At 35.7% G+C, this 24,517-nt stretch overlaps 1 protein-coding gene across 8 annotated transcripts in view; it reads left to right on the top strand.

The window, feature by feature from the left end:
• The window catches only part of SLC39A10 (solute carrier family 39 member 10), a 161,359-nt gene that overhangs the window by 118,526 nt on the left and 18,316 nt on the right, over window positions 1-24,517 (top strand). For all 8 annotated transcript variants that reach the window (XM_063791423.1, XM_063791422.1, XM_063791421.1 and 5 more), the window contains 5 exons: window positions 8,621-8,790; window positions 10,656-10,844; window positions 15,390-15,510; window positions 18,604-18,972; window positions 20,221-20,301. In XM_063791423.1, the coding sequence (XP_063647493.1) occupies window positions 8,621-8,790; window positions 10,656-10,844; window positions 15,390-15,510; window positions 18,604-18,972; window positions 20,221-20,301 (930 nt within the window). The remainder of the gene's footprint in view (window positions 1-8,620; window positions 8,791-10,655; window positions 10,845-15,389; window positions 15,511-18,603; window positions 18,973-20,220; window positions 20,302-24,517) is intronic.

Consider the following 24,517-nt stretch of genomic DNA (forward strand, 5'->3'; position numbering starts at 1 on the left):
TGCTGAGTCACACAGGTCACCAGGGAAGTGGGGGAAAACTGGCAGTCACAGGCCTCACCACACTCCCACACAACCTGCAGTCCTAAAGGTGGGTCCCACTCCCACCATTCCCCCGGAGAAGCACCGAGTCTATTTCCAGGCAGCCAGTGAGCAGGACTGAGAACTGCCCGAGATCACCAGCCTCCCCACTGAGAAAGCAAGTGGACTTACAGTTTTTTTGGTGTCTCAGGGAGCCTGCAGAGGCAATCCAGTTCCTCCAAAGGTCTGTGAATTCTCTCAGCTTTTTGGTATGTTGCTGTGGTAGTTCTTGGAGCAAAAGTTCAGGATGTGAGTCTCCACATGCTGCTCTGTCCGAGCAGGAGCTGCAAGCTATTCCAGCCGCCTATCCGCCATCTTAATCCGTAATTGTCTTTTGATGCACAAATTTTAAAAATGTTTATGAAATCCAGTTTGTTTTTTTGTTTTTGCCTGTGCCTTTGGTTTCATTTTTCAGAAATTATTCTCAAATCTAATGTTGTGAAGCTTTTGCCCAGTTTTCTTCTAAGAGTTTTATAGTTTTAGGTCATATATTTAATTTAGGTATTTGATTCATTTTGAATTAATTTTTATGTATAGTGCTAAATAAGAGTCCAACTGCATTCTTTTGCATGTGGATATCTGGTTTTTCTTGCATCATTTGTTGAAAAGACTGTTCTTTCTGTCATTAAATGTTCATCTTGCACCCTTGTCAAAAATCATTTAACCATATATTTGAAGGCTTATTTCCAGGCTCTCTCTTCTATTCCATTGGTATGTCTGTTTTTATGCCGTTACTGAACTGTTTTGATTACTGTAGCTTTGTGTAGTAAGTTTTAAAATCAGGAAGTGTGAGTCCTCCAGTTTTGTTTTTGTTTTTCAAGTTTATCTTGGCTATTTTGGGTTCCTTGCAGTTTCACATGAATTTTAGGATGTTTTTTATTTTTTATTTCTGAAAAAAAAAAACCTATCATTAGGATTTTAATAGGGATTGCATTGAATCCGTAAATCAACTTGGGCAGCATTGACATCTTAGCAATACAGTCCACCCTTAATATCTGTGAGTTCTGCATGTGCAGATTCAACCAACCCAAGGACCAAAAATATTTGGGGAAAATATAAAAATAATACAAGAGTAAAAAATAACACAAATAAAAAGCAATACAACTATTTGCATAGCATTTATATTGTGTTAGATATTATAAATTACAGTTGGCCCTTGAACAACGTGGGGGGATTAGCAGTGCTAATCCCCGTGTAGTCGAAAATTTGTGTATAACTTTTGGCTCTCCCAAAATATAACTACTAGTAGCCTACTGTTGACCAGAAGCCTTACCAATAATATAGTCAATTTATGTCAACAGTATGTTATATCCATTATATATTGTATATTCTTAGAATAAAATAAGCTAGAGAAAAGAAAATATATTAAGAATCATAAGGAATTTATGTAGAATTTATTATTAATTGTAAGGATATGCAGCAGAGAATTTATTTTAAGCAAAGTGAGAGTTTATTGGAGAAAGTATAGTACACTTGGAAAAGGGCCAAGCAGGTGACTTGAAAAATCAAGTGCCTGTGTGGAATCTTTAGGATTTTCTATTCATTATTCATATTAACTGTTCATTAAATGAAAGTGAATCATGATAAAGGTCTTCATTCTCATCATCTTCATGTTGAGTAGGCTGAGGACAGAGGTGGAAGAGGGAGGGATCTGTTGGTCTTAACTGTCTCAGGGGTGGCCAAGGCAGAAAAATATCCATGTATTAAGTGGATCCTCGCAGTTCAAACCCATGTTGCTCAATGATCAACTATAATTTATAATGATTTAAAATATAAGAGAGGATGTGCATAGATTAAATGCAATTATTATGCTATATTACATAAGGCACTTGAGCATCCACAGATTTTGGTGTCTGTAGGGGGGTACTAGAACTAATTTCTGCAGATACCATGTGATGACTGTATTAAGTCTTCCGATCCGTGAACATGGGGTATGTTTTCATTTATTTGTCTTCTTTAATTTCGTTCCGCAATATTTTGTAGTTTTCTTTTTTACTCTTTTTTTAAATTTAACTTTTAAGTTCAAGTTATACATGCAGGTTTGTTAATAGGTAAATTTGTGTCATAGTATTTTGTTGTACAGATTAGTCACCCAGGTATTAAGCCTAGTGCCCATTAGTTATTTTTCCTGATGCTGTTCCTCCCCACCTTCACCATGGAATAGACGTCAGTGTCTCTTGTTCCCCTCATAGAGGGGACAGCCTACAGAATGGGAGAAAAATTTTGCAAAGTTATGCATATGACAAAGCTCTAATCTCCAGCATCTGTAAGGAATTTAAACAAATTTACAAGAAAAAATGACCCCATTAAAAAGTGGGCAAAGGACATGAGTAAACACTTTTCAATAAAAGACATACGTGCAGCCAACAAGCATATGAAGAAAAGCTCCACATCACTGATTATTAGAGAAATGCAAATCAAAACCACAATGAGATACCATCTTACACCAGTCAGAATGTTTTGTAGTTTTCATTGTACAAGTCTTCTACCTCCTTGGTTAAGTTAATTGCTAAGTATTTTATTCTTTTTGATGCTATTGTAAGTGGAATTGTTTTCATAATTTCCTTTTCAGATTGTTCATTGTTAGTATATATAAAAATGCAACTGATTTTTGTGTTAACTTTGTATCCCACTATTTTGCTGAATTCATTCTAATACTTTTTTGTGTGAAATCTTTTTTGTTTTTTTTAAACACAGCAGAGAATTTATTTTAAGAAAAGTGAGAGTTTATTAGAGAAAGTAGAGTACTTGGAAGAGGGCCAAGCAGGCAACTTGAAAAATCAAGTGCTTGTGTGGAATCTTTATGATTTTCTATATGTAAGATCAAGTGCAAACAGATGTAATTTTACTTACTCCTTTCCAAATTGGATGTTTTTAATTTTTTTCTTGCCTAATTGTTTGGCTAGAACTTCCAGTACTATATTGAATAGAAGTGATGAAAGCAAGCATCCTTGTTTTGTTCTTCATCTTAGAGGAAAGGCTTTGTCTTTCACCATTGAGTATGATGTTTACTGTGAGTTTTTCATATATGGCTTTTATTATGTAAGGTTGTTTCTGTCTGTTCCTAGTTTGTTGAGTCTTTTGATCATGAGAGGATATTGAATTTTGTCATGTGCTTTTTCTGCTCATTGAGATAATCATGTGGGTGTTTTTTTCTTTATTCTGTTAATACATATTGATTTTTATATATTGAACTTTTATTGCATTCCAGCAATAAATCCCATTTAGTCAGGTTGTATAATCCTTTTAATATGTTGCTGGATTTTGTTTGCTAGTTTTTTTTTTCTTTGACAATTTTTACATCTGTGTTCATAAGGGATATTGGTCTGTAGTTGTCATTTCTTGTAGTGTCTTTGATACCTTTAGTATCAGGGTAATGCTGGCCTCATACAATGAGTTAGAAAGTGTTACCTCCTCTTTGATTTTTTTGGAAAAAGTTTGAGAAGGATTGGTATTAGTTCTTCTTTAAATGTTAGGTAGAATTTATCAGGTCCAGGACTTTGTTTTGTTGGAAGATTTTTGATTTCTGATTCAGTCTTACCAGTTATAGTCTATTCCCATTTTCTGTTTTTTGATGATTTAGTCTTGGTAGGTTTTGTGTTGCCAGGAATTTGTCCATTTCATATAGGTTATCCAGTTTGTTGGTTTACAGCTGTTCATAGTATTCTATTATAATCCTTTTTATTTCTTTGTAATCGGTAGTAACATCCCCACTTTAATTTCTGAATTTAGTAATTTGTATCTTCTCTCTTTTTCTTAGTCAGTCTAGCTAAAGGTTTGTCAATTTTGTGATCTTTTCCAAGAATCAACTATAGGTTTCATTGATTTTGTTTTTCTGCTCTCTATTCATTTACCTCTGGTCTAATTTTTGTTATATTCTTCCTTCTGCTAGTCTTGGCTTATTTTGTTCTTCTTTTTCTAGTCCCTTAAGTGTAATGTTAAGTTTTTGGTTTGAGATCTTACTTGTTTTTTCATGGAGTGTTAATAATTATCTGTTTTTCCCTTAGCACTAGTTTAGATGTATCCCTTAAGTTTTGGTTGTAGTTTTGTTTTCATTTGTCTCTTAAGTATTTTCTAATGTCCCTTGTAATTTCTTCCTTGATCCAGTTGTTAAGAATATGTTGTTTAATTTCTATGAATTTGTAAATTTTCCAGTTTTACTTCAGTAGTTGATTTCTAACTATTGCATTATGGTAGGAGAAGACACTTTGTATTATATTTATATTTTTAAATCTGTTGAGACTTAATTTGCGACCTAATACATGGTCTATCCTGGAAAATGTTCCATGTGCACTGACGAATGTTTCTAGTGCTGTTTTGAGTAGTGTTCCTTATATGTATATTAGATGTAGTTGGTTTATTGTATTAAGTCCTCTTAGACTTCAATAGACTCAGACTTCTTAGACTTCAGTAGACTACAGAGTTCCAAAGTAGTTAACATCAGACAGATTTTGTCAGTTCATTTACAGTTTAGGGGGCATACAGATTTCTGGTGCTTCCTACTCCACAGTCTTTCCAGAATCCTCCTCTTTTAACCATGTTTAAGTATACAGTTCATTGGCATTAATTACAGGATCATACTATTAAGGCCATGTTTCATTTCCTTCTTCAATTCTTCAAAGAAATACTTCAGCATCGTGCTCCCACTTGTTTAAAATTTCCATGGAAAGTTCTTCTCTTGTCTACAGCTGATCTGGGCACAGGAGTTTTGGCACCAGTTGAGCGGAAAGTTTGCTCAACTTTAATTTTTCTGTCAGAATTGTGTTAGGTCAACCAGCTGAGATGTCTGTGGTGTTGAGTATTGTTTGTGCTGTTAATTGTTGGTCCTTTTCAATTAGGGCACAAGTAAATTGATTTTTTTCATAATATGCATTTTCCATGAACTTTTTGAAGACCCTCTCCTAGACTAATAAATTCCATGATCAGATAAGTTGGGAAAATGCTGCATATTGTATTCTTCTTTCAGAGATTCACATTGCTTATTAAACTGTTAGAGGCTCTGAAGGAACCTGTGTAATTCAGCATTACCAAAACTTACTTGATTATCAAATTTCTCCTCCCTCCCCTTTGAAATACCCCCTATCTCACAGAACTAATGATCTCAGTTTGAGAAATGCTAGATTATTAAAATTTTTTCTAGCAGTATAATATGACAATAGCTAGTATGTGGCCAGTTCAAGTAGCTAATCACAAGCAAATAATTTAGAACGATTCTCTTTTTAAAGGGGCAGAATAATTGGCATCTTTGAAAATATTTTTATAATTTTCAACTCTGTCAATCAAGGCAATGTATATATGAAGGAGTAATTAACTATGTTATAATATTTCCAGTTGTGCCCTCTATGTTTTATATGTAAAAACAAAGTTATCAGAAGATATAGGATCAATTTTAGTCCTAGAATTTAGGTCTTTTTTTTAGTCAGTTAAAAATCTTTTGAAGGTAGTCTTTAAAATATTTTATATAGCAAGCATGCTATACATATTTCCTCTAAAAGAAATAGAAAAATATTTTTAAAGAGTTAAAATGTTCAAAGTAATACAGAGACTATTTATTGATTTATTTTAAGTTTTCTTTTCATCAAAACACTATTCCACAAAAGAACTCTTTTTGTGAGACAGGGTCTGACTCTGTCACCCAGGCTGGAGTGCAGTGGCATGATCTTGGCTTACTGCAATCTCAGCCTCCCAGGCTCCAGCCATCCTCTCACCTCAGTCTCCCAAGGATCTTGGACTACAGGCACATGCCACCACGCCCGGCTAATTTTTATATTTTTTGCAGAGATGGGGTTTTGCCATGTTGCCCAGGCTGGTCTCAAACTCCTGACCTTAATCAGCCTGTCTGCCTCGACCTCCCAAAATGCTTGGATTACAGGCATAAGCAAAGGACCCTGAGCCATTAAAATATTTTTACTGGGTAATTTTGGTGACTAATTCTAGTGCATTCTTGGCTAAAATAATTCTGATTAATAAAAATTTCTAATAACTATGAAGGGTTATCAGGTGTTTACTCTGTATATCTTGTGTATTTGGGGTCTTGTCTGTAGTTCTGGCAGTCCCCATTCACATATATTTACATTAGTAAGTAAATACATTTTATTTTTTTCTCCTAGAGTATCTTAGAGTATGAATTACTGGCTTTTCCAAGTAGTTTAGAGTGCACATTTTCAAATTCTTAATTGAAGTTGCTTTTAGGCTGTTGCTTTTAGAAAAGTTGCTTCTATATTAGATTTTTGCCAAAATAATAAGGAGAAATATATTTGTAAAGGGAGAGTTATATATTACTGTGTAAGATACAGTTTATCTTCAGGTTAATGCTTTTGTTACCAACTCACTTTGTCCCATGTAGTTATTGTAAGTTCCCTGTCCTTTTTATCTCTATTTTTTTCTTCAATATGATTGGATCTAGAGAGCTGCAGTAGTTTTGACAAACCATTTTTGATTTAGCTGGCCAATAACTTTATTGGCTCTAAGACCTCGTGTCTAAAATTTATACCTATGACTACTTATGACTTATTTCATTAAGTTCTTCCACTGATTTTATTTTTCCTGTCTATAAACGGGGGACAAACAAACTAGCCTGGTGATCATCATTAAGTTAGCCTATAAACCTTATTTGAGCATATATTTTTTCTTTCTAGAATAAGGTTTTTGACATCAGCTCCCCGTGGTTTGTCATCCCAACAATAGTTAGAGCAATCACTGCCCCACCCCTGCCCCTGTGGTTTTTTTTTTGTTGTTGTTTGTTTGTTTGTTTTGAGATAGGGTCTTACTTTGTCACCCAGGCTGGAGTGCAGTGGCACAATCTTAGCTCACTGGAACCTCCGCTGCCCAAGCTCAAGCGATCCTTCCACCTCAGCTTCCCAAGTAGCTGGGGCTACAGGCATGTACCACCGCACTTGGCTAATTTTTGTATTTTTAGTCCATATGGAGTTTCACCGTGTTGCCCAGGCTGGTCTCAAACTCCTGGACTCAAGCTATCCGCCTGCCTCGGCCTCCCAAAGTGCTGTTTAGAAGCGTGAGCCACCACGCCAGGCCGCAATCCTCCTCATCCTTTCTTTCCACTAACCAGGATATATTGTTTTTGTAATAAATATGATCCTGGTTCCTCAAGAATTGAGTTCCTGCTCCTTCCTTAATCCAAAATCCTTGCAAGGATTGAAGCCATTGAATCCAAATCTAGTGGGTAGATCCTCAGTCCTGTAATACTGGTTGTGTTTGAGTCTATTTTGCCTCTTAGGTTACCTATATTTATGTGATAGGAATTCTCTTTTAAGATACAGGGGAAGCCACAGAGCTTCTATTAGTGATAGATTATCTATTGTTTTAATTCAGTGAGATAATTGAGCTAATGAGTATTGGCTATAGTGTTAACATTACTGGATATTGTGAATACAACGCCCATTGGATAAAACAGTTTTATTGATAAAGTTCAGCCTTTAGTGGGACAGTTAGTATCATCTCCCTATCTTTACTTTTCCTTGTTGTTGAAAATTTTGAGTTATTTTGATGAAGAGATGTATTTTTTCAATATTATATCACAGACTTAATATAAAGTCTTTCAGCAGATTTATAGTCCTCTTAGATTTGATTTGAAAAATAGTATTTTAGATTAAAATCTTTATAAAATTATTGCTCTTCAGTGGGATTTTCTGTAGATCTTAAAATAAGCAGAATTTTAAAAACTAATAACATTTCTATTTCATTTTAGGCCAGTAATAGAAATTGTAATGAAAATGTCCAGCCCCCAAACCACTGGCATATATTTCTGATGTCTTACCTGTTTGTGAATGACCTAGATAAAGACATGTATACAGAATTCCCCTTCCCCACCATACCTATTTTTCTTTAAGTCATATTGTGAAAACATTTCTCTTGTGTTCTGAGCCAGTTAAAATTATATAGTGACTTTTTTAAGTGGTAAATTGTTACAGAAACCCAAATTGGAGGAATGGGAGTTTGGAACCAGGTGTGGAGAAAAAAAATCAAGGAAAATAGGACTGAACTAACCTTTGTAACAATAAAGCTACCAGTAATAAGACTTTTTTGTTATCTCATCATATGAATATATTTCCATTTGGGGCTATGTTACATTTCTTAAACTCTGTATTAGAAAGATTTACAAAGATTGTAACACATTAAATAGATACTTGGCTTTTTTAATGTTCTCAGGTGAGTTTTATAATTATATTCTTTAAATAAACAGCTTTATTATTGTGGCTCTGCCTTTAGACTTCGGGAAATTTTTATTTATAGTTTAGCTATTAAGTGAATCACAGCCTTCAGTCATTTTAAGTCACTGGTTCTTATCTCGTGGGCCATTGAAGGTACTATTTATAACTTGATCTGAGTCTTAATTCTTTTTAAAAATGTTTAAGTTAGTTATATGTCATATTTTTGTTTTTAAACAATGCCTTAAAGCTTTCATAATCTGGGTAAAATAGTCTACCTTCTACAATTCATTTATCTTATATTTTTATTCTTTTTGGTAGTCTGTTGGTTTAAATTGTTATACTAATGTTGACTCTTAATTTCTTTTCTACAGCCTGGATTTGTGGTATCATTTCTATCACTGTCATTAGCCTGCTTTCCTTGCTAGGCGTGATCTTGGTTCCTATCATTAACCAAGGATGCTTCAAATTCCTTCTTACATTCCTTGTTGCATTAGCTGTAGGAACAATGAGTGGAGACGCCCTTCTTCATCTACTGCCCCATGTAAGAAATGTTTTTAATGTTTTTAAAAATTTAAAATAAAAATATTTAAGCTGAAAGGGTCCTTCATTAGCAAGCTATAGCACAGTAATCTAGTATTTGTATTGTTTTATTTGCTTATAGGATGAAGTATTTTTTTCTCCATTTTCAGAGTTTTAATAGCAATATTTTTTAAAATAAATTGAATCATTAGGTCAACTTTGCTTTCAATAGTCTTTAAAAAAAACTCATTGGATTAAAATTTGCAATATCAGTAGCAGTGAGTGGTCTTTTTTATCTGTGTAGCATATCAGGTTAGCCTTTAGGAGAAATGCATAAGATATGTTGTAATGATTATGCCTGTAGGTGGTATGCCATCAGCATCTTTGAGCGGGAGTAGGCAGATACACTCAGTGCGCTGTTTTACACTTAGCTCTTTATACATGGGGGCATTTATCTTTTCACCTGGCATGCCACTCCTTTTCTTCTCTTTGGGAACACTTCTAATTATATGATCACAAGCCCATATTCCTAGTACCATGCTTACCAACCTTTTTAAAAGTTGCTCTCTATAACCTATCAATAGTTAGGTAGATAGCTGTCTATCACCAGCTAAGAGTATTTAATTCACTTTTACTATTTTTACTTCAAATTATGAAAAACAATGGGGATTTTTCTTTTCCAAATATAAAATTGAAGTATTGAGTATTTCCCTTCTAGAGAATTTGGGAGACAGGATTATATTTGTGTGTTGTGTATATCTCCCCTCTTCTGCACTCTTGGTTGAGAATTCCAGATTTAGTATCTACAGCAATATATGGCATTGCTTTTTTTTTTTTAATAAACAGGTTAATGAATCTTAAGGCTGTGAATATGAAGTTTTTGTTTCACCATTTCTACTAGCCATCAAGAATAGCAACAGTTTCCTTTAGAACTGGGCTTAGTAAGAGTTATTGAAGTGAGAACAGTATTTAAGTGCTGTTCAACTTGTTTTTGTATTAAGAAGGGTTAACTAAACCTAGCTGTTACCTTTTTGAGTGGTCTGATATCCTCTGAGAGGTTTAGATATCTCTTTGGTTGACCACTAGTTAACAGGAAAAGAATACAAATAAATTTTAGAACGAAGAAAGATACTTAAGTGCAGTTATCTAACTTATGTTGTATAAGATTACTGTTGTGATACTTGTACATTTCATAATGTTGAAACATAACCTTTTCTATACATACATTTATGATTGCTAAAGCTTTAAAATATAGAAAATTACATATTTAAGGATACCCTCTTGCTAACTTTCCACAGTATATGCAGAGATAGCGACCTTATTACCTCTGAAATAATTTATAAGAGAAGAAATTGATGAAATAATCTGTACAACAACTCCCCCTGACATAAGTTGACCTGTGTAACAAACCTGCACTTGTACCCCTGAACTTAAAATAAAAGTTAAAAGAAAAAATACATGATAATCAGTTTAAGAAAGAATTAGATTACAGGGAATCACAAGTGACTGCTGGTGAATTAGTTTGTGTGTTTTGTTTCATTTTTACTAAATATTTGGCATGTAAGTAGATCATGTTCACTTCAATTTACAAAGAACCCATCACTCCCTATTGTTACTTCTGGCTTGATTCTCTCACTGTAGTATGTATCTTATTCTTATAGCATTTGACTTGGTGTCTTTGAGTTACTGTAAAATGTAGTAGTATTCTGGACAACTGAGTAAAGCAAATTAAATGGAAGACTAAGTGAGATAATATCTAGGGGAGCACTTTAAAACTTGAAAGGTATTTTTTCTGTGTCATTTAGGAGATTATAATTATTATAATTTCAAAATTTTAAATAGCATTTCAATTATTTGTTTAGAAGTTTTATTTGTTCTTATTAATAGTCTCAGGGTGGACATGATCACAGTCACCAACATGCACATGGGCATGGACATTCTCATGGACATGAATCTAACAAGTTTTTGGAAGAATATGATGCTGTATTGAAAGGACTTGTTGCTCTAGGAGGCATTTACTTGCTATTTATCATTGAACACTGCATTAGAATGTTTAAGCACTACAAACAACAAAGAGTAAGTATTTTTTATTTATTCAATTTTATACCATAAAACTCAAAACAAAAATTATCCTTTTCTGGGTATATGCTTTCCTTAATTATGATGTTGGTGTGTATTAAGTCTCAGTTTTGTAACAGCTAATCTTTAGAGTAAAAAGCTGACTTTGATTTTTTAAAATTAAATGTGTGGTGGTGGTTGTTTGGTTTTTTTGAGACAGGGTCTCCCTCTGTCACCTAGGCTGCAATGCAGTGTTGTGATCATGGCTCACTGCAACCTTGACCTCCTGGGCTCAGGTGATCCTTTTGCCCCAGCCTCCCGAGTAGCTGGGACCATAGGCACATGCCACCATGCCCAGCTAACTTGTATGTATGTATGTATGTATGTATGTATGTATGTATGTATGTATTTTGAGACAGATTCTCGCTATGTGGCCCAGGCTAGAATGCAGTGACATGATCTCCACTCACAGCAACCTCCACCTCTTAGGTTCAAGCAATTCTTGTGCCTCGGCCTCCTAAGTGGGTAGGACCATAGCTGCACACCACCATGCCTGGCTAGTTTTTGTATTTTTAGTAGAGACGGGGTTTTGCCATGTTGGCCAGGGTGGTCTTGAACTCCTGGCTTCAAGTGATCCACCTGCCTTAGCCTCCCAAAGTGCTGGGATTACAGACATGAGCCACCACGCCTGGTGCCCTCTAACTATTAAAAATTATTTGTAGAGACAGAGTTCTCAGTATGTTGCCCAGGCTGGTCTTGAACTCCTGGGTTCAAGTGATCCTCTCACCTTAGTCTCTCAAAGACTTGGGATTACAGGCATGAGGCACCACACCCAACATAACTTTGATCTTTGCCATTTTTGTTACTACATTTGTTTTGGCATTTATAATCAAGATACAGCAGTCTCAGTTTCAGTTATTTTGTGTTACATCATACCTAATTGACTAAATAGGATGGCAAAAGATATTTTCTAATTAAGTTTATTATAAAAATGTGAAAGTATGTAAAGAGAAGCAAGTTTCATCCGTCTTCTTAGGTAATATTTTTAATCATGTGACTTTTATTGTAGTATTTTTTAATGAAAATGTTTTCACACAAAAAGTGTTTTCACACTTCTTACTGGAGGTAAGAGGTCAGATTAAGGGGGCTTTGTAGGAAGAAAATAAAATGAAATGATGGAAATGGTGACTCTTCAAGAATGATGCACTACTTTGGAGATGATGCTTGACGCTTGGTTGAACTGTTGCTTAAATACTCTGATGCTGATGCAGCTGTCTGTTTCACCTCACATTTATGAGACTACGAAAAATATCTAAGAAGAATTATCCTCCAAGAAAGTAAATTCAGGGCTGCTGCCATTCACTATGATTTATACTCCTCCCTATTCACTTCAGTTCACATCTCACTAACATGTTTGTGATACTAACAGTGATTATCTTCAGTATATTCTGTTTAAGTAAAGCTTTCCACAAAAAAAAGAGTTAGAAAATTCATTTTGTTAGTTAATTCCAGATACCTTTTTTGGGATGGTCAAGATCTTAAAGATGTGCAGTCTACTTTTAAGATACAATTTTATACTATTTTTGTTTCTGTTTTGTTTGCATATGTGTGTGTTTTGTATATATTCCTTTCATGATTTGGAACAGATCTCTGAACTGGGATTCATGGGAGTGATTCTGGTTTACATAAAACTTATTTGTGTGACTATGACTCATTCCTCATGATTTCCAGTAGTTATCTAAATCATGAGAAAGAAATCTTACTTCTCATCTGTATTTTCATATCTTATTTCAAATTGTATATTTTCGTTACATTTAGTCAGGACATCATCATATTTGTTTGCCTCCAAAGGAGAGGTGATTAAGATAGTGAGCCTAGAAAAGAAGAATGATAAAAGGAACTGGGAAAGTTCAACTTAGAGAAAAGTAAAAGAGAGCTAACAGTATTTAGATTTTGAAGGGGCTTGTGGAAGGTGAAGTAATTAATTCTGATGGACGAGTAGAGAATAAAATATGGTGGGAGGGCTGCCAACACAGAAGGGGCTGCAGGGAAACAAGAGTTGGCTAAGTAGATTACTGCAGAATAATTCAAAAGAGGTGGTGGGGCTTGAATGAGGGTCATGGCAGAAGAAATAGGGGAGGAAAAGATGATTAAGGGAATTATTTAGATGGGAGAATCAAGAAGACTTCTTAGTTGATTAGATGTAAGACATATAAGTATTTAAAAGTTCATCACTACAGTAAATTAGATATTGCAAAGTTTGTAAAGAAGTTTTAGAATTGCCAATTGAGCATCTCTAATGTGACAATCTAAGATCTGAAATGCTCCAGTGAGCTTTCCCTTTGACCATCACGTCAGTCCTCAAGTTTCAGATTTTGGAACATTTCAGATTTCAGATAAACAAGATTTTTGTTTTTTATAATTTGATCTTTTTAATCTCATTTTGAACCTAAGCTTACTGGTGCTTATACATTTATTTTTGCAAAGAAAACTGATACAAGAATGGAGTCACCAAACCATGACAGCTTTTTTGTAAATTTGAAATTGTGGGAAGTAAAACATTGGAAGAACACCTTGGATGCAGGGAGTGTACTCTAAATATTAAATAGTAAGGAATTCTCAACTATATCAGAGAAGGGAATCTGGCCAGATAAGTCAGGGCATCTGCTTTATGGTAAATAGGACAATAAGTAACCTAAGATGAAAAGATTATGGCATTCTTTTGAAGAAAGGGAATTAGTGATACTTGAGTAGAATAGACATTTGACAGTCTGCACAGAATAATCAACTGTTTCAGCTTTCAAACCACAAGTTAAATAATACACTAGGTGTTGACTTGTTTCAGCAAGTTGGGGACCTTGAGGGTAATGATTTGCAAGCTTCTAAGAAAGTGGACTATCAGAACCAAAGCAATTAAACCAGATCTCAGCTGGTGTTTTCATTTTCTTTAATTTCTATATCCTTCTCATTGACTTTTGTACTGTTGTTGGCTCCTCCTTCCCCTTTTTCCCCTTAACTCATGGTTGCTGGTTTTTTTCTTCTCTTTAGGACTTGTCCGTATCATTATTTTCCTGTGAATGTCTTAACTTTTCCCAGTTTCTATTGGCTTAGTGGCTTACATTAACCATTACTTCTCTTATTCTCTGTGCCAGGATTCAAATGGGAAGTTCCTCTCTACTTGCCATTTGCTAGAGTCATTAACACTATTACATTAAAATTCAGCAGGCCACTGGATTAGGATGTGTAGGGCTGGAAAGTCCAAGAATACTTCACTCCTTGTCTGCATCTTAGTGCTTCTCCACATGGCTTCTCTTTCTAGGAGAGACCAATCTTCTTCATAGGATAGTGGCTGGCTTTCCTGAGCAAAAGCAAAAGCTTCCAGATCTCTATAAAGCTATTTTTGGAAGTGGCACAGCATCACTTCTCCTGCATTCTATTGATCAAAACAAGTCAAAAGGCTAGCCAGAATTCCAGGGCAGGGGGGTAGATTCCATGTCCTCATGGGTGGAGCAGAATGCTCATACAGGGAGGAAGGAAATTGATAGTGGCCATCTTTGAGATTACCTTATGCTCTACTAGCCATGCAAGCTTACTTATGCAGCAGTTAGAAGACTTAAACATCTGAAACATAGTTAACAGCCTATAAACAAAACCAGCAACAAAAAAATGCCATGCCAGTCAGTAAGCGTCTCCCAGAGAAAACTTTTTTTTCAACACTGTTCTAGAATAATTATTTGCTTTCTTAAATTAGCATACATTAGAAGCAGAAATTTAAGTTGGAAGAGTTGTTAGTGGTAGTTACATTGATAAAAGAAGAAAGCAGTAAAAGCCAGACTGTGAAGACATACAATAAGAAAAATTTAAACCTAAACAATGAAGTACAATAATTAGTATTTGTAACTAATTAGGGACAGATTAAATTATGTTCTCCATCTAATTCCAAGGTGGTAAGAAAGGATGCTTGTCTTTACTATAAGACTACTAAGAGTCACTTACTGTGATAGGTCCTTTCATACATCACCTCATTTAATCCTCATAAAAATGTTATTTTTATTTTTACAGATGAGTATTCTTATATTCAATAAATTTAACAAACTTGCCTAAGTGTCAGATGGAAACTACAAACTTAAGATTCTCACTCAAATTTGACTCTTCTTTACGTCACATTCAGGGAAATATAGATTGCATTAAATGTGAACGAAATTCAAACAAGCTTTAGTTTTTTGGAACTTTCTGTTACCTTACACTTTTGGATAAGAGATTGTACACGTTATACACGTTTCATTTGTTGCATCTAATAATTCAGTACTGTGTGCTCTGTTCTTAACTTCAAAGTAGATGAATGGAACCTCTTAGTTGAATATTTTAAAAAATACAAATTTAGTTGGATTTTTCATCTCTGGATTGCTTTACTCCCAAGAATTTTTTTCACGCCCCTTTAAAATAATTTTTATATAAAGTTAACACCATTTTTACCTATAGGTGTTAATAAGTCAATATTGTTGCTAATTGTGTCCTCACATTTTATACTAATATCAGATACTATTTTTTTTCTTTTTTTAGGGAAAACAGAAATGGTTTATGAAACAGAACACAGAAGAATCAACTATTGGAAGAAAGCTTTCAGATCACAAGTTAAACAATACACCAGATTCTGACTGGCTTCAACTCAAGCCTCTTGCCGGTAGACAGCAATTCTGACTCAAGACAAACTTTTTTCTTTTTTTTTTTTTCATTCAAATTTACATTTAATTTCTATTTACATTCATTCAATCTGAAATTAAATAATACAGTAAACTAAATACAAGATGAAAAGCAGAAAAGGTGTTACCCTCATAGCACTCCTAGTAAGGCAGCTGAATAATTTATTTACTGATAGATGCAAAGCCAACTTGGGATAGGAGAAACAACAGTTTAAAGAGCAAACACATAGATGAACCTATCTTTCAGATGTTATTCTAGATGATCCACTGAGATAATACTTGTGCTATAAAGATAAGAATTACACAAGAAAAAGTACTGTATTATTAATCAGCTACAGACCACAGGTTATGCATGACAAAGACTTTTTTTTTTGAGACAGAGTCTCACTGTGTTGCCCAGGCTGGAGTGCAGTAGCGCCATCTCGGCTTACTGCAAGCTCCGCCTCCTGGGTTCATGCCATTCTCCTGCCTCAGCCTCCCCAGTAGCTGGGACTACAGGCGCCCACCACCACGCCTGGCTAATTTTTTTCTTTGTATTTTTAGTAGGGACGGGGTTTCACCGTGTCAGCCAGGATGGTCTCCATCTCCTGACCTCGTGATCTGCCCACCTCGGCTTCCCAAAGTGCTGGGATTACAGGAGTGAGCCACCGCGCCCGGCCGACAAATACTTTTATGATAGTTTGTCTAGCTTGCTAGTGTCTCCTCCTATGAAAAAAGGTAGATGTTTGGACATTGATGTTTTTGAGAAATTAACCATTTTCAAAATCTATTCTTCATAAATTCAGCATTTCTCATGGGAATAATCTTAGATCTAGCCCTTGTAAGCTAGGAGCCATATGATTAAATATTCAAAATAGGTCCTATATTAAATATATGATCCAAGGCTCAGAATATTAATACTATATAAGATGCATCTTGTTTATAATCATTTATTACCTGTGGTAAAGAACTTTGAATTTATAGAGTATCACAGATGCATTCTCCACCCCTCCCCCTCAAATTATCTTCTGTCTCAAAAAATAGTATGGAAAAATCCCTCTTGAAGGATTCAAATTAGTTAAAACCATAAAAGGGGAAAAAACAACATAATTTTCCTAAAAAGCTGGTTCAAGTTCAATATTTAATACTTTACATTATTAATCACTGCTGGTTTATAAATCCAAATTTAGTTATTCTGTAATGCTACAAACCTTTTTTTTTTTTTGAGACGGAGTTTCACTTTGTCACCCAGGCTGGAGTGCAGTGGCGCGATCTTGGCTCACTGTAAGCTCTACCTCCCGGGTTCATGCCATTCTTTTGCCTCAGCCTCCCGAGTAGCTGGTACTACAGGTGCCCGCCATCACGCCCAGCTAATTTTTTGTGTTTTTAGTAGAGATGGGGTTTCACTGTGTTAGCCAGGATGGTCTCGATCTCCTGACCTCGTGATTTGCCCGCCTCAGCCTCCCAAAGTGCTGGGATTACAGGCGTGAGCCACTGCGCCCGGCAATGCTACAAACCTTATAATCAAATTAGTAAGCTTAAGTGATTATATTTTAATTAAAAAACAGCATGTATAAAATAAAAATATTTCCTATAATAGCTGATTTTAAAGAAAATAAGTGATGAAAAAAGCACATAATCTCTTTTATATACTTACCTGGTATAATCATAAAGAACTCTCTTAGAAACTCAAGACTAGTGGCTGGGTGCGGTGGCTCATGCCTGTCATCCCAGCCCTTTGGGAGGCCAAGGTGGGCGGATCAAGAGGTCAGGAGTTCAAGACCAGCCTGACCAATATGGTGAAACCCCGTCTCTACTAAGAACACAAAAATTAGCCGGGTGTGGTGGCACGCACCTGTAGTCCCAGTTACTCAGATGGCTGAGGCAAGAGAATCGCTTGAACCTGGGAGGTGGGGGTTGCAGTGAGCCAAGGTCGCGCCATTGCCCTCCAGCCTGGGTGACAGAGCGAGACTCCGTCTCAAAAAAAAAAAAAAAAGAAATTCAAGACTAGTAATACTGACATCTTTTAAACTAGGCTTGAATTTTTACAAATAAATATAAATAAGCAATATAGCATAGGTGTATGCTTTCTGTGACACTAATGTGACACTTGACATGTTTTCATAGTCATAGTAGGGATATCCATTTATGAAATAGAAGTTCTCAATAAACTTTCCACAGCAAGGGAAATAAATTTCACTTAATAAACGTGAAGTCAGAAAAACTTATGTATTTGTGTGGCTGGTAGGCATGCAATAAATGCTTTTTATGCAGAAAAGTTGCAGTGTTTGCCACTATTGCTGGCAGTACTAATTATGAAAACAGTTTAACTGGGGTGGTTATACCAGCCAGTCATAGCGTGCATGTTACTAGTAAATAGGACTGAGAAGGAATATTTTGGTGTATTACGTTTCACTGGAATTTGGTCAGGCAGTCAACACTACAGTTAGTAAATACATTTGAAAACAAGTGTCAGAGTATCACAAGCCATTTACTGTCTGAAATAATGCCTGTACATTTCAACATAGCTTTTTGGGTTCTGGCTTTTCAGACATCACAAATTGTCAGAGAACGAGGATCTGCACTTTAAGTACAATTCTGCTCTTTATCATTATTGTAGCTTCTAATTTGCCAGCTACAGTTAATAAAGTTCTTAGTAGGCTGCTGCAATAAGGGAGGAGGGGGTCTAGAGGGAGTAATTTTTTTTAAAAAAGGCTTTCTATCCAAAGATGAACTCTTACCGAACTTTTATCTTCATGCTTTCCAGTTTTTCTCCTCACTTTGCCTCCTTTTGATTTCAGTTCCCTCCCATTGACCTCATCCGGAGCATCTTTTAAATCTCCCCCCAAACCCAATTTCTTCTTTGTGTGTGTATGTTTGTTTTGTTTTGTTTTGCTTGTTTTTTAATTGAACTCCAGAAATCATTTTTCTATTAGAATGGCTTCTAAATAATTTTAGGAAATATATTTATTTAAGAATTCTAAAAGACATTCACTTAAGAAATGTTCATTGCACTGCTATTCTATCTAGGTTTAAATTAGCAAATATCCATGCATTTAATTGTTGATAAAGCATATCCTTTGCTATAAATACAGGAACTGATGACTCGGTTGTTTCTGAAGATCGACTTAATGAAACTGAACTGACAGATCTAGAAGGCCAACAAGAATCCCCTCCTAAAAATTACCTTTGTATAGAAGAGGAGAAAATCATAGACCATTCTCACAGTGATGGATTACATACCATTCATGAGCATGATCTCCATGCTGCTGCACATAACCACCACGGCGAGAACAAAACTGTGCTGAGGAAGCATAATCACCAGTGGCACCACAAGCATTCTCATCATTCCCATGGCCCCTGTCATTCTGGATCCGATCTGAAAGAAACAGGAATAGCTAATATAGCCTGGATGGTGATCATGGGGGATGGCATCCACAACTTCAGTGATGGGCTCGCAATTGGTAAGTGGACTGGAAACCACTGTCTGTGCTAATCTTATGGACTATAATATGTATGATTAAATTTGGCTGGAGCTTAACAAATACACGGTTATGTATCACTCTGGTCAGTTGATTTTTCCCAAAGGCTACAGTTTTGTGTTCAGTTGTTACATTTGGAGGTGTAAGGGTATAATTTAGTGGGGTTTTTTAGAACACGTAAACAAATGTCTGTAGTATATTTCTTTAATAACTTGATTTCTCAAAGTAGAGTTACCATATTGAAAAAACTGCTTAACATTATATTTTGAAATGTATTTACATATCCCTAAAAGAGAACAGTTTAATTTCAATCTTAGGTTTAATAAATTTGCCATATCTTTGAAAAGGCAAAAAAATTTACAACATTAAAAATCCATTGTACTAAATTCAAATATATTAGTATCTTGCTAAAGTAAACTGATATTACCAGTTAAAGAGAACATTAAATGTGATCAATACATAATTTTCTTTGAGATCCAGACTCTTTTAGCACCCAGAAGTAGGCTTTGGTTTCTTTCAGAAAGCGGAGACCATGTTTTTGAATTTACAGTAGCTGTTTTTTTTTTTTTTTTTTTTTTAAATAGAGACAGTCTAGATATGCTTCCCAGGCTGGTCTTGAACTCCAGGCCTCAAGCAACCCTTCTGCCTCAGCCTCCCAAAGTGCTAGGATTACAGGCATGAGCCACCATGCTCAGCCTATAGTAGCTGTTAATACTAAAGAATAAATAATTCTGCTAGTAGACCTAGATGCATTTATAAATCTGACCTCAGTCCTCAATACTACCAGACAAGTAATACTTTGTGCCATTTATTTTCCAGGTCTAGGAAAGTTTTGATAAGGATGTTAGCCATTTAAATCCCTATAAAGATCAATGTGAGAGAGCAAGTACAATCTTAGACTTATAAGACTTAAAGTTGACCATCAAACCACTACTTTGAAGTTCTGAAAATTGTTACTATTCCCGAGATATTAGTGAGTTGGAAGGCTACAAAAATAGAGAATTAAATTCAATATGGAATATTGCTTTTATTGAATAGCTATTTCTCTAGTTGTCACATACCTATTATACCCCACTATATGTTCAAAAACTATAGTGTGTAAGATAAGTGAGTCACTCCTATGTTAAGAAATTAATTTAGATAGGCAAAAGAAACTGCATCTGTCATTAATGAAAATGTGAAGAGTTAAGATCAGCAAACCTCACTTGTTTTTTTTCTTATCTTCCTCAGGTGCAGCTTTCAGTGCTGGATTGACAGGAGGAATCAGTACTTCTATAGCCGTCTTCTGTCATGAACTGCCACATGAATTAGGTAATATAACCTTAAAATTTTTACCAGATTTCATCAAATCTAAGACTTCCTTAATTGTAATTGCATTCAAATTTCAGAGATGTTCAAGCATAAAAAATGGCTGATGGCAACTATAGTGTCACTAATTGTAAGATATTTCATGATGTTAAAATATGAAAAAAAAAAAGCTCCTTAAGATTGATGAAATGTTCGTTTCTGTGTGGTTTCCTTTGCATTCAATAACATAGTTATGCTGTTATAATGAAGATTATAGATTATGACTGGTTCACTAAGTATAACTTTTAAAAAGAAATATTTCTTAAATGCCACATTTTGCTGTTAATCTACTTTTATTTCATATACCATGTAGACTATATTTTTAAAAGAATCAGGGTGTAAAGTTTGTAATTACATAATTGAAAGTTGTTCTAGATGTACCTAAGGCAGTCTTTCTTCATAAATAATAGAAAGTTAATACTGATGTTCAAAAATGTTACCTGGATGGTTATTAAAGATAGGGTTACGTTCTTAACTCGGTTACTGACCAGCACTGAGGTTTTAGAGTAATCATTTATTTCCAAAGCTCTTATTTTATGAAGTAAGAAGGTTGGATGATTTCTGTTTTCATTTTATATATTTTAATATTATAATCTTAATACCCAAAAATCTAGTATGTGTTTCTTATGTGATTTTGGTCGAATGGAACTGAATACTCAAAAAATAACCTTTAAAAACCTATATTTTTCTTTTTTCATTTAAAAAATGTTTTCTTGTTTATTGATACACTTTCAACTATAGTAATCATATTTATTATGTTGGACTTCATTCTTTTTTTTTTTTCGAATGCATTTCCCATTTGCCCTTAAAAATGAGCGCTAGAAATGAGCTGCACTTTTTTTTTCTAAAAGAGATATGGGTTACTTCCTCCTCACTTTGATTCGCTATCCTGATACATCCCTTATGTTTCTTACCTTATGTTACTTATTACTATGTTTTAAAACTCTCCATCCCGATTACGATGAGTTAATTTAATCTGTTGTTTCTGCCCAGTACTCAGAAATGTGCTTTCGCCACATTTTACATATTTAGCACCTGTTATCGGACACAGCACGTGGACTTTAATTTCCTCCCATCAGAGATAGTAGTGCATTGAACATTTCTAGACTTGATACCTGTCAACTCTTCTGAGATATACACTCAGAAACAGAATTGACAGGTCTAGGGTATGCATGCTAAAGCAGTATGATTTCCAAACAGCAATATCTGAAAGTTCTTGTTGCCACAACCCTCCCAGCACTTGGCATTAACTTTTTTTTTTTCTTTGAGACAGAGTCTTCCTCTGCTGCCCAGGCTGGAGTGCAGTGGCATGATCTCGACTCACTTCAGCCTCTCTCCCCTGGGTTCAAGCGATTCTCATGCCTCAGCCTCCCAAGTAGCTGGGACTACAGGCATGGGCCACTACGCCTGGCTAATTTTTGTTTTTTTGTTTTTGTTTTTGTGTTTTGAGACAGAGTTTTGCTCTTGTTGCCCAGGATGGAGTACAGTGGTGTGATCTCGGCTCACCTCAACCTCCGCCTCCCGGGTTCAAGTGATTCTCCTGCCTCAGCCTCCCGAGTAGCTGGGATTACAGGCTTGTGCCACCACGCCTGGCTAATTTTGTAGTTTTAGTAGAGACGGGGTTTCTCCATGTTGGTCAGGCTGGTCTCGAACTCCTGACCTCAGGTGATCTGCCTGCCTCGGCCTCCCAAAGTCCTGGGATTACAGGCATGAGCCACTGCGCCCGGCCATAATATTTGTATTTTTAGTAGAGACAGGGTTTCACCATGTTGGCCAGGCTGGTTTTGAACTCCTGACCTCAAGTGATCTGCCTGCCTCGGCCTCCCAAAGTGCCGAGATTACAGGTGTGAGCCACTGCACCTGGCCTTAACTTTTTCTTTTTTACCAAGGTAATGGATGTAAACCATTTCTTTTTTATTTTAGTTGGTATTTATTGGTTTACCAATTTAGTTTCTCTCCACATGCAATACTACTTTGGTTTTCTTCTTTTATAAATTAAAAAACAGTAGCTTAAGATGTAAATACTCATTCACACGGAAAATATCTGAGGGAAATGGAGATGGCATTAATTTGAAAGAAAAAATACTAATGTCACCTTTCGAATATGCAAGGGATTTCTTCATGTGTTTTCTAATTTAATTTTTCTGAAAACTCACCTGGCTATGAAATGTCTGTCATTTGACTGTGCGTAATTGTCTTGATTTGTAGTATTTGCTCATTTTGAATAGAACTTATCATATAAATTTCTTGAAAAATCAAAAACTTCTTACATAAAGCAGTAAAAATATATTAGTGCATACTTGGTGCTAATTCCTTGGGGCTTGATTCTGTATGGTTTCATTTACCTTGCCAACTTCAGACACATAATCTTATCTCTTGTTCATGCCCATTATCCTTTATCCAGACCAAGTCATCACCGCCTTTGTGGTGTTTTTACTTAGACGGTTTTCATAGTCTTTATATCTCTGGTTTTATTCTGTTGTAGTATATCATTGCCAGATATATCTGCTTAAATGTGATGTTCTTATGTAATTAAAGTCTTCCAGTAGCTTTCCTGACATATAAAATAGAGCTGGATTTTATATATTTTTTTCCTCCTGTAACAGGGTCTCCCTCTGTTGCCCAGGCTGGAGTGCAGTGGCTTGATCACGGCTTAATGCAGCCTTGACCTCCTGGGTTCAAATGATCCTTCTACCTCAGCCTCCTGAGTAGCTGGGACTACAGGCGTACACCACCATGCCCAGCTAATTTTTGTATTTTTGATAGATAGGGTGTTGTCATGTTGCCCAAGCTGGTCTTGAACTCCTGGGCTCAAGTGATCCACCTCCCTCAACCTCCTAAAGTGCTGGGATTACAGGTGTGAGCCACCACGCCCAGCTATGAGTCACACTTTCAATGACCTTCACTTCTTCTCTCTACCTACCTTTTTAGTGTTACCTGCAATACATCCTGTTACATGTTTTTCATTTCAACTAAACGCAATTCACCAAATGTGTAGTGTGGGTGCCTGAATCTGTTTCCTTGTTTATACCATTCTCCTACATGGCTGGCCCAAATACTTCTATTCCTAGTTTATCATGTTAAGAATCTTCAGCTTTATTACTGTCTTTTACCTCATGCCTTGGATTACTCTTTCCTCTAAGTTTTATTGTTTGCTTTCTCGAGGTCCTTCACCCATTTTCTTGTTAGATGCCATATTTCTTAAACTGTAGTTTTTTAATGCACAGATACGACGTCTTATACTCTTCTCTAACTATCACATACTGCTGTTGGTCTATCACATACTGCTGTTAGCCTAACTCCACAAATCAAGGCTATCAGTTTTTATATATGAGTAACATGTTGCCTCATATTTAATCTTTCACTTAAAAACTATTTTTAGTAATAGACTTGGATAATCACGCATACACCTCCATAATATACTAGAAAAACCTCCAACTTTCCTTCCTGTTCATCTACCCACTACCTGGTAAATGGAGTGTCAGGCTACTTCAAGTTTAAGTGTGGTTTTACTGAATTGCCATGACCTTGAAGGATTCACTCAGACACAGAATTGAAAACAAGTTGGAGATTAAGGATGGTTACCTTCTTACCACCCTTTTTCTGTCTGCAATTTCTCATTGAAGGAGTGACACACAAGGGCTGATAACCACATGTAGAACAAATGCATTACATACATTAATAGCTAGGTAAGCCCTTGATACCCAATGCAGAGTTCTGGTAAAAAACTGGAGCGGAGAACTCTGCTTGGACCAGGAACCCCTACTGAGTCATTCAGACCTCAGATGTCTACCTGTTTCATCCCACAAATCAGAGGCTGAGATGTTGCTACTGCTATGAGAAGATATGTCAAGCCAGAGTATACTGAATTTTGCTAGAGGGAAAGGAGTGGGCTTTTAGAAAATGTGCATTTTTCCTAATGTTAAATTGACGTAAACTGTACCATACTGTAGCTAGATAGGCTACTAGGGAAGAAACAGTGTAAAGAAATGACCCAGCTTCCTCTTCTGGAGGTGACAGAAAGGGCTCTGGTCCTTGTATCTATCAACAAGTTAAGAAGTGGTCTAGGGACCATAAATAAAGGAAGTAAAAATATGATTGTGGAGCCTAGTTTTTGCCTTAAGGCACAGCAAAGGGCACTTTTGTACAATAGGACCAGGTCAGCGTCCCTACTCTGATC

This window comes from Pan troglodytes, chromosome 13 (assembly GCF_028858775.2).
Source record: "Pan troglodytes isolate AG18354 chromosome 13, NHGRI_mPanTro3-v2.0_pri, whole genome shotgun sequence".
In the NCBI taxonomy this organism is placed as follows: Eukaryota; Metazoa; Chordata; class Mammalia; order Primates; family Hominidae; genus Pan; species Pan troglodytes.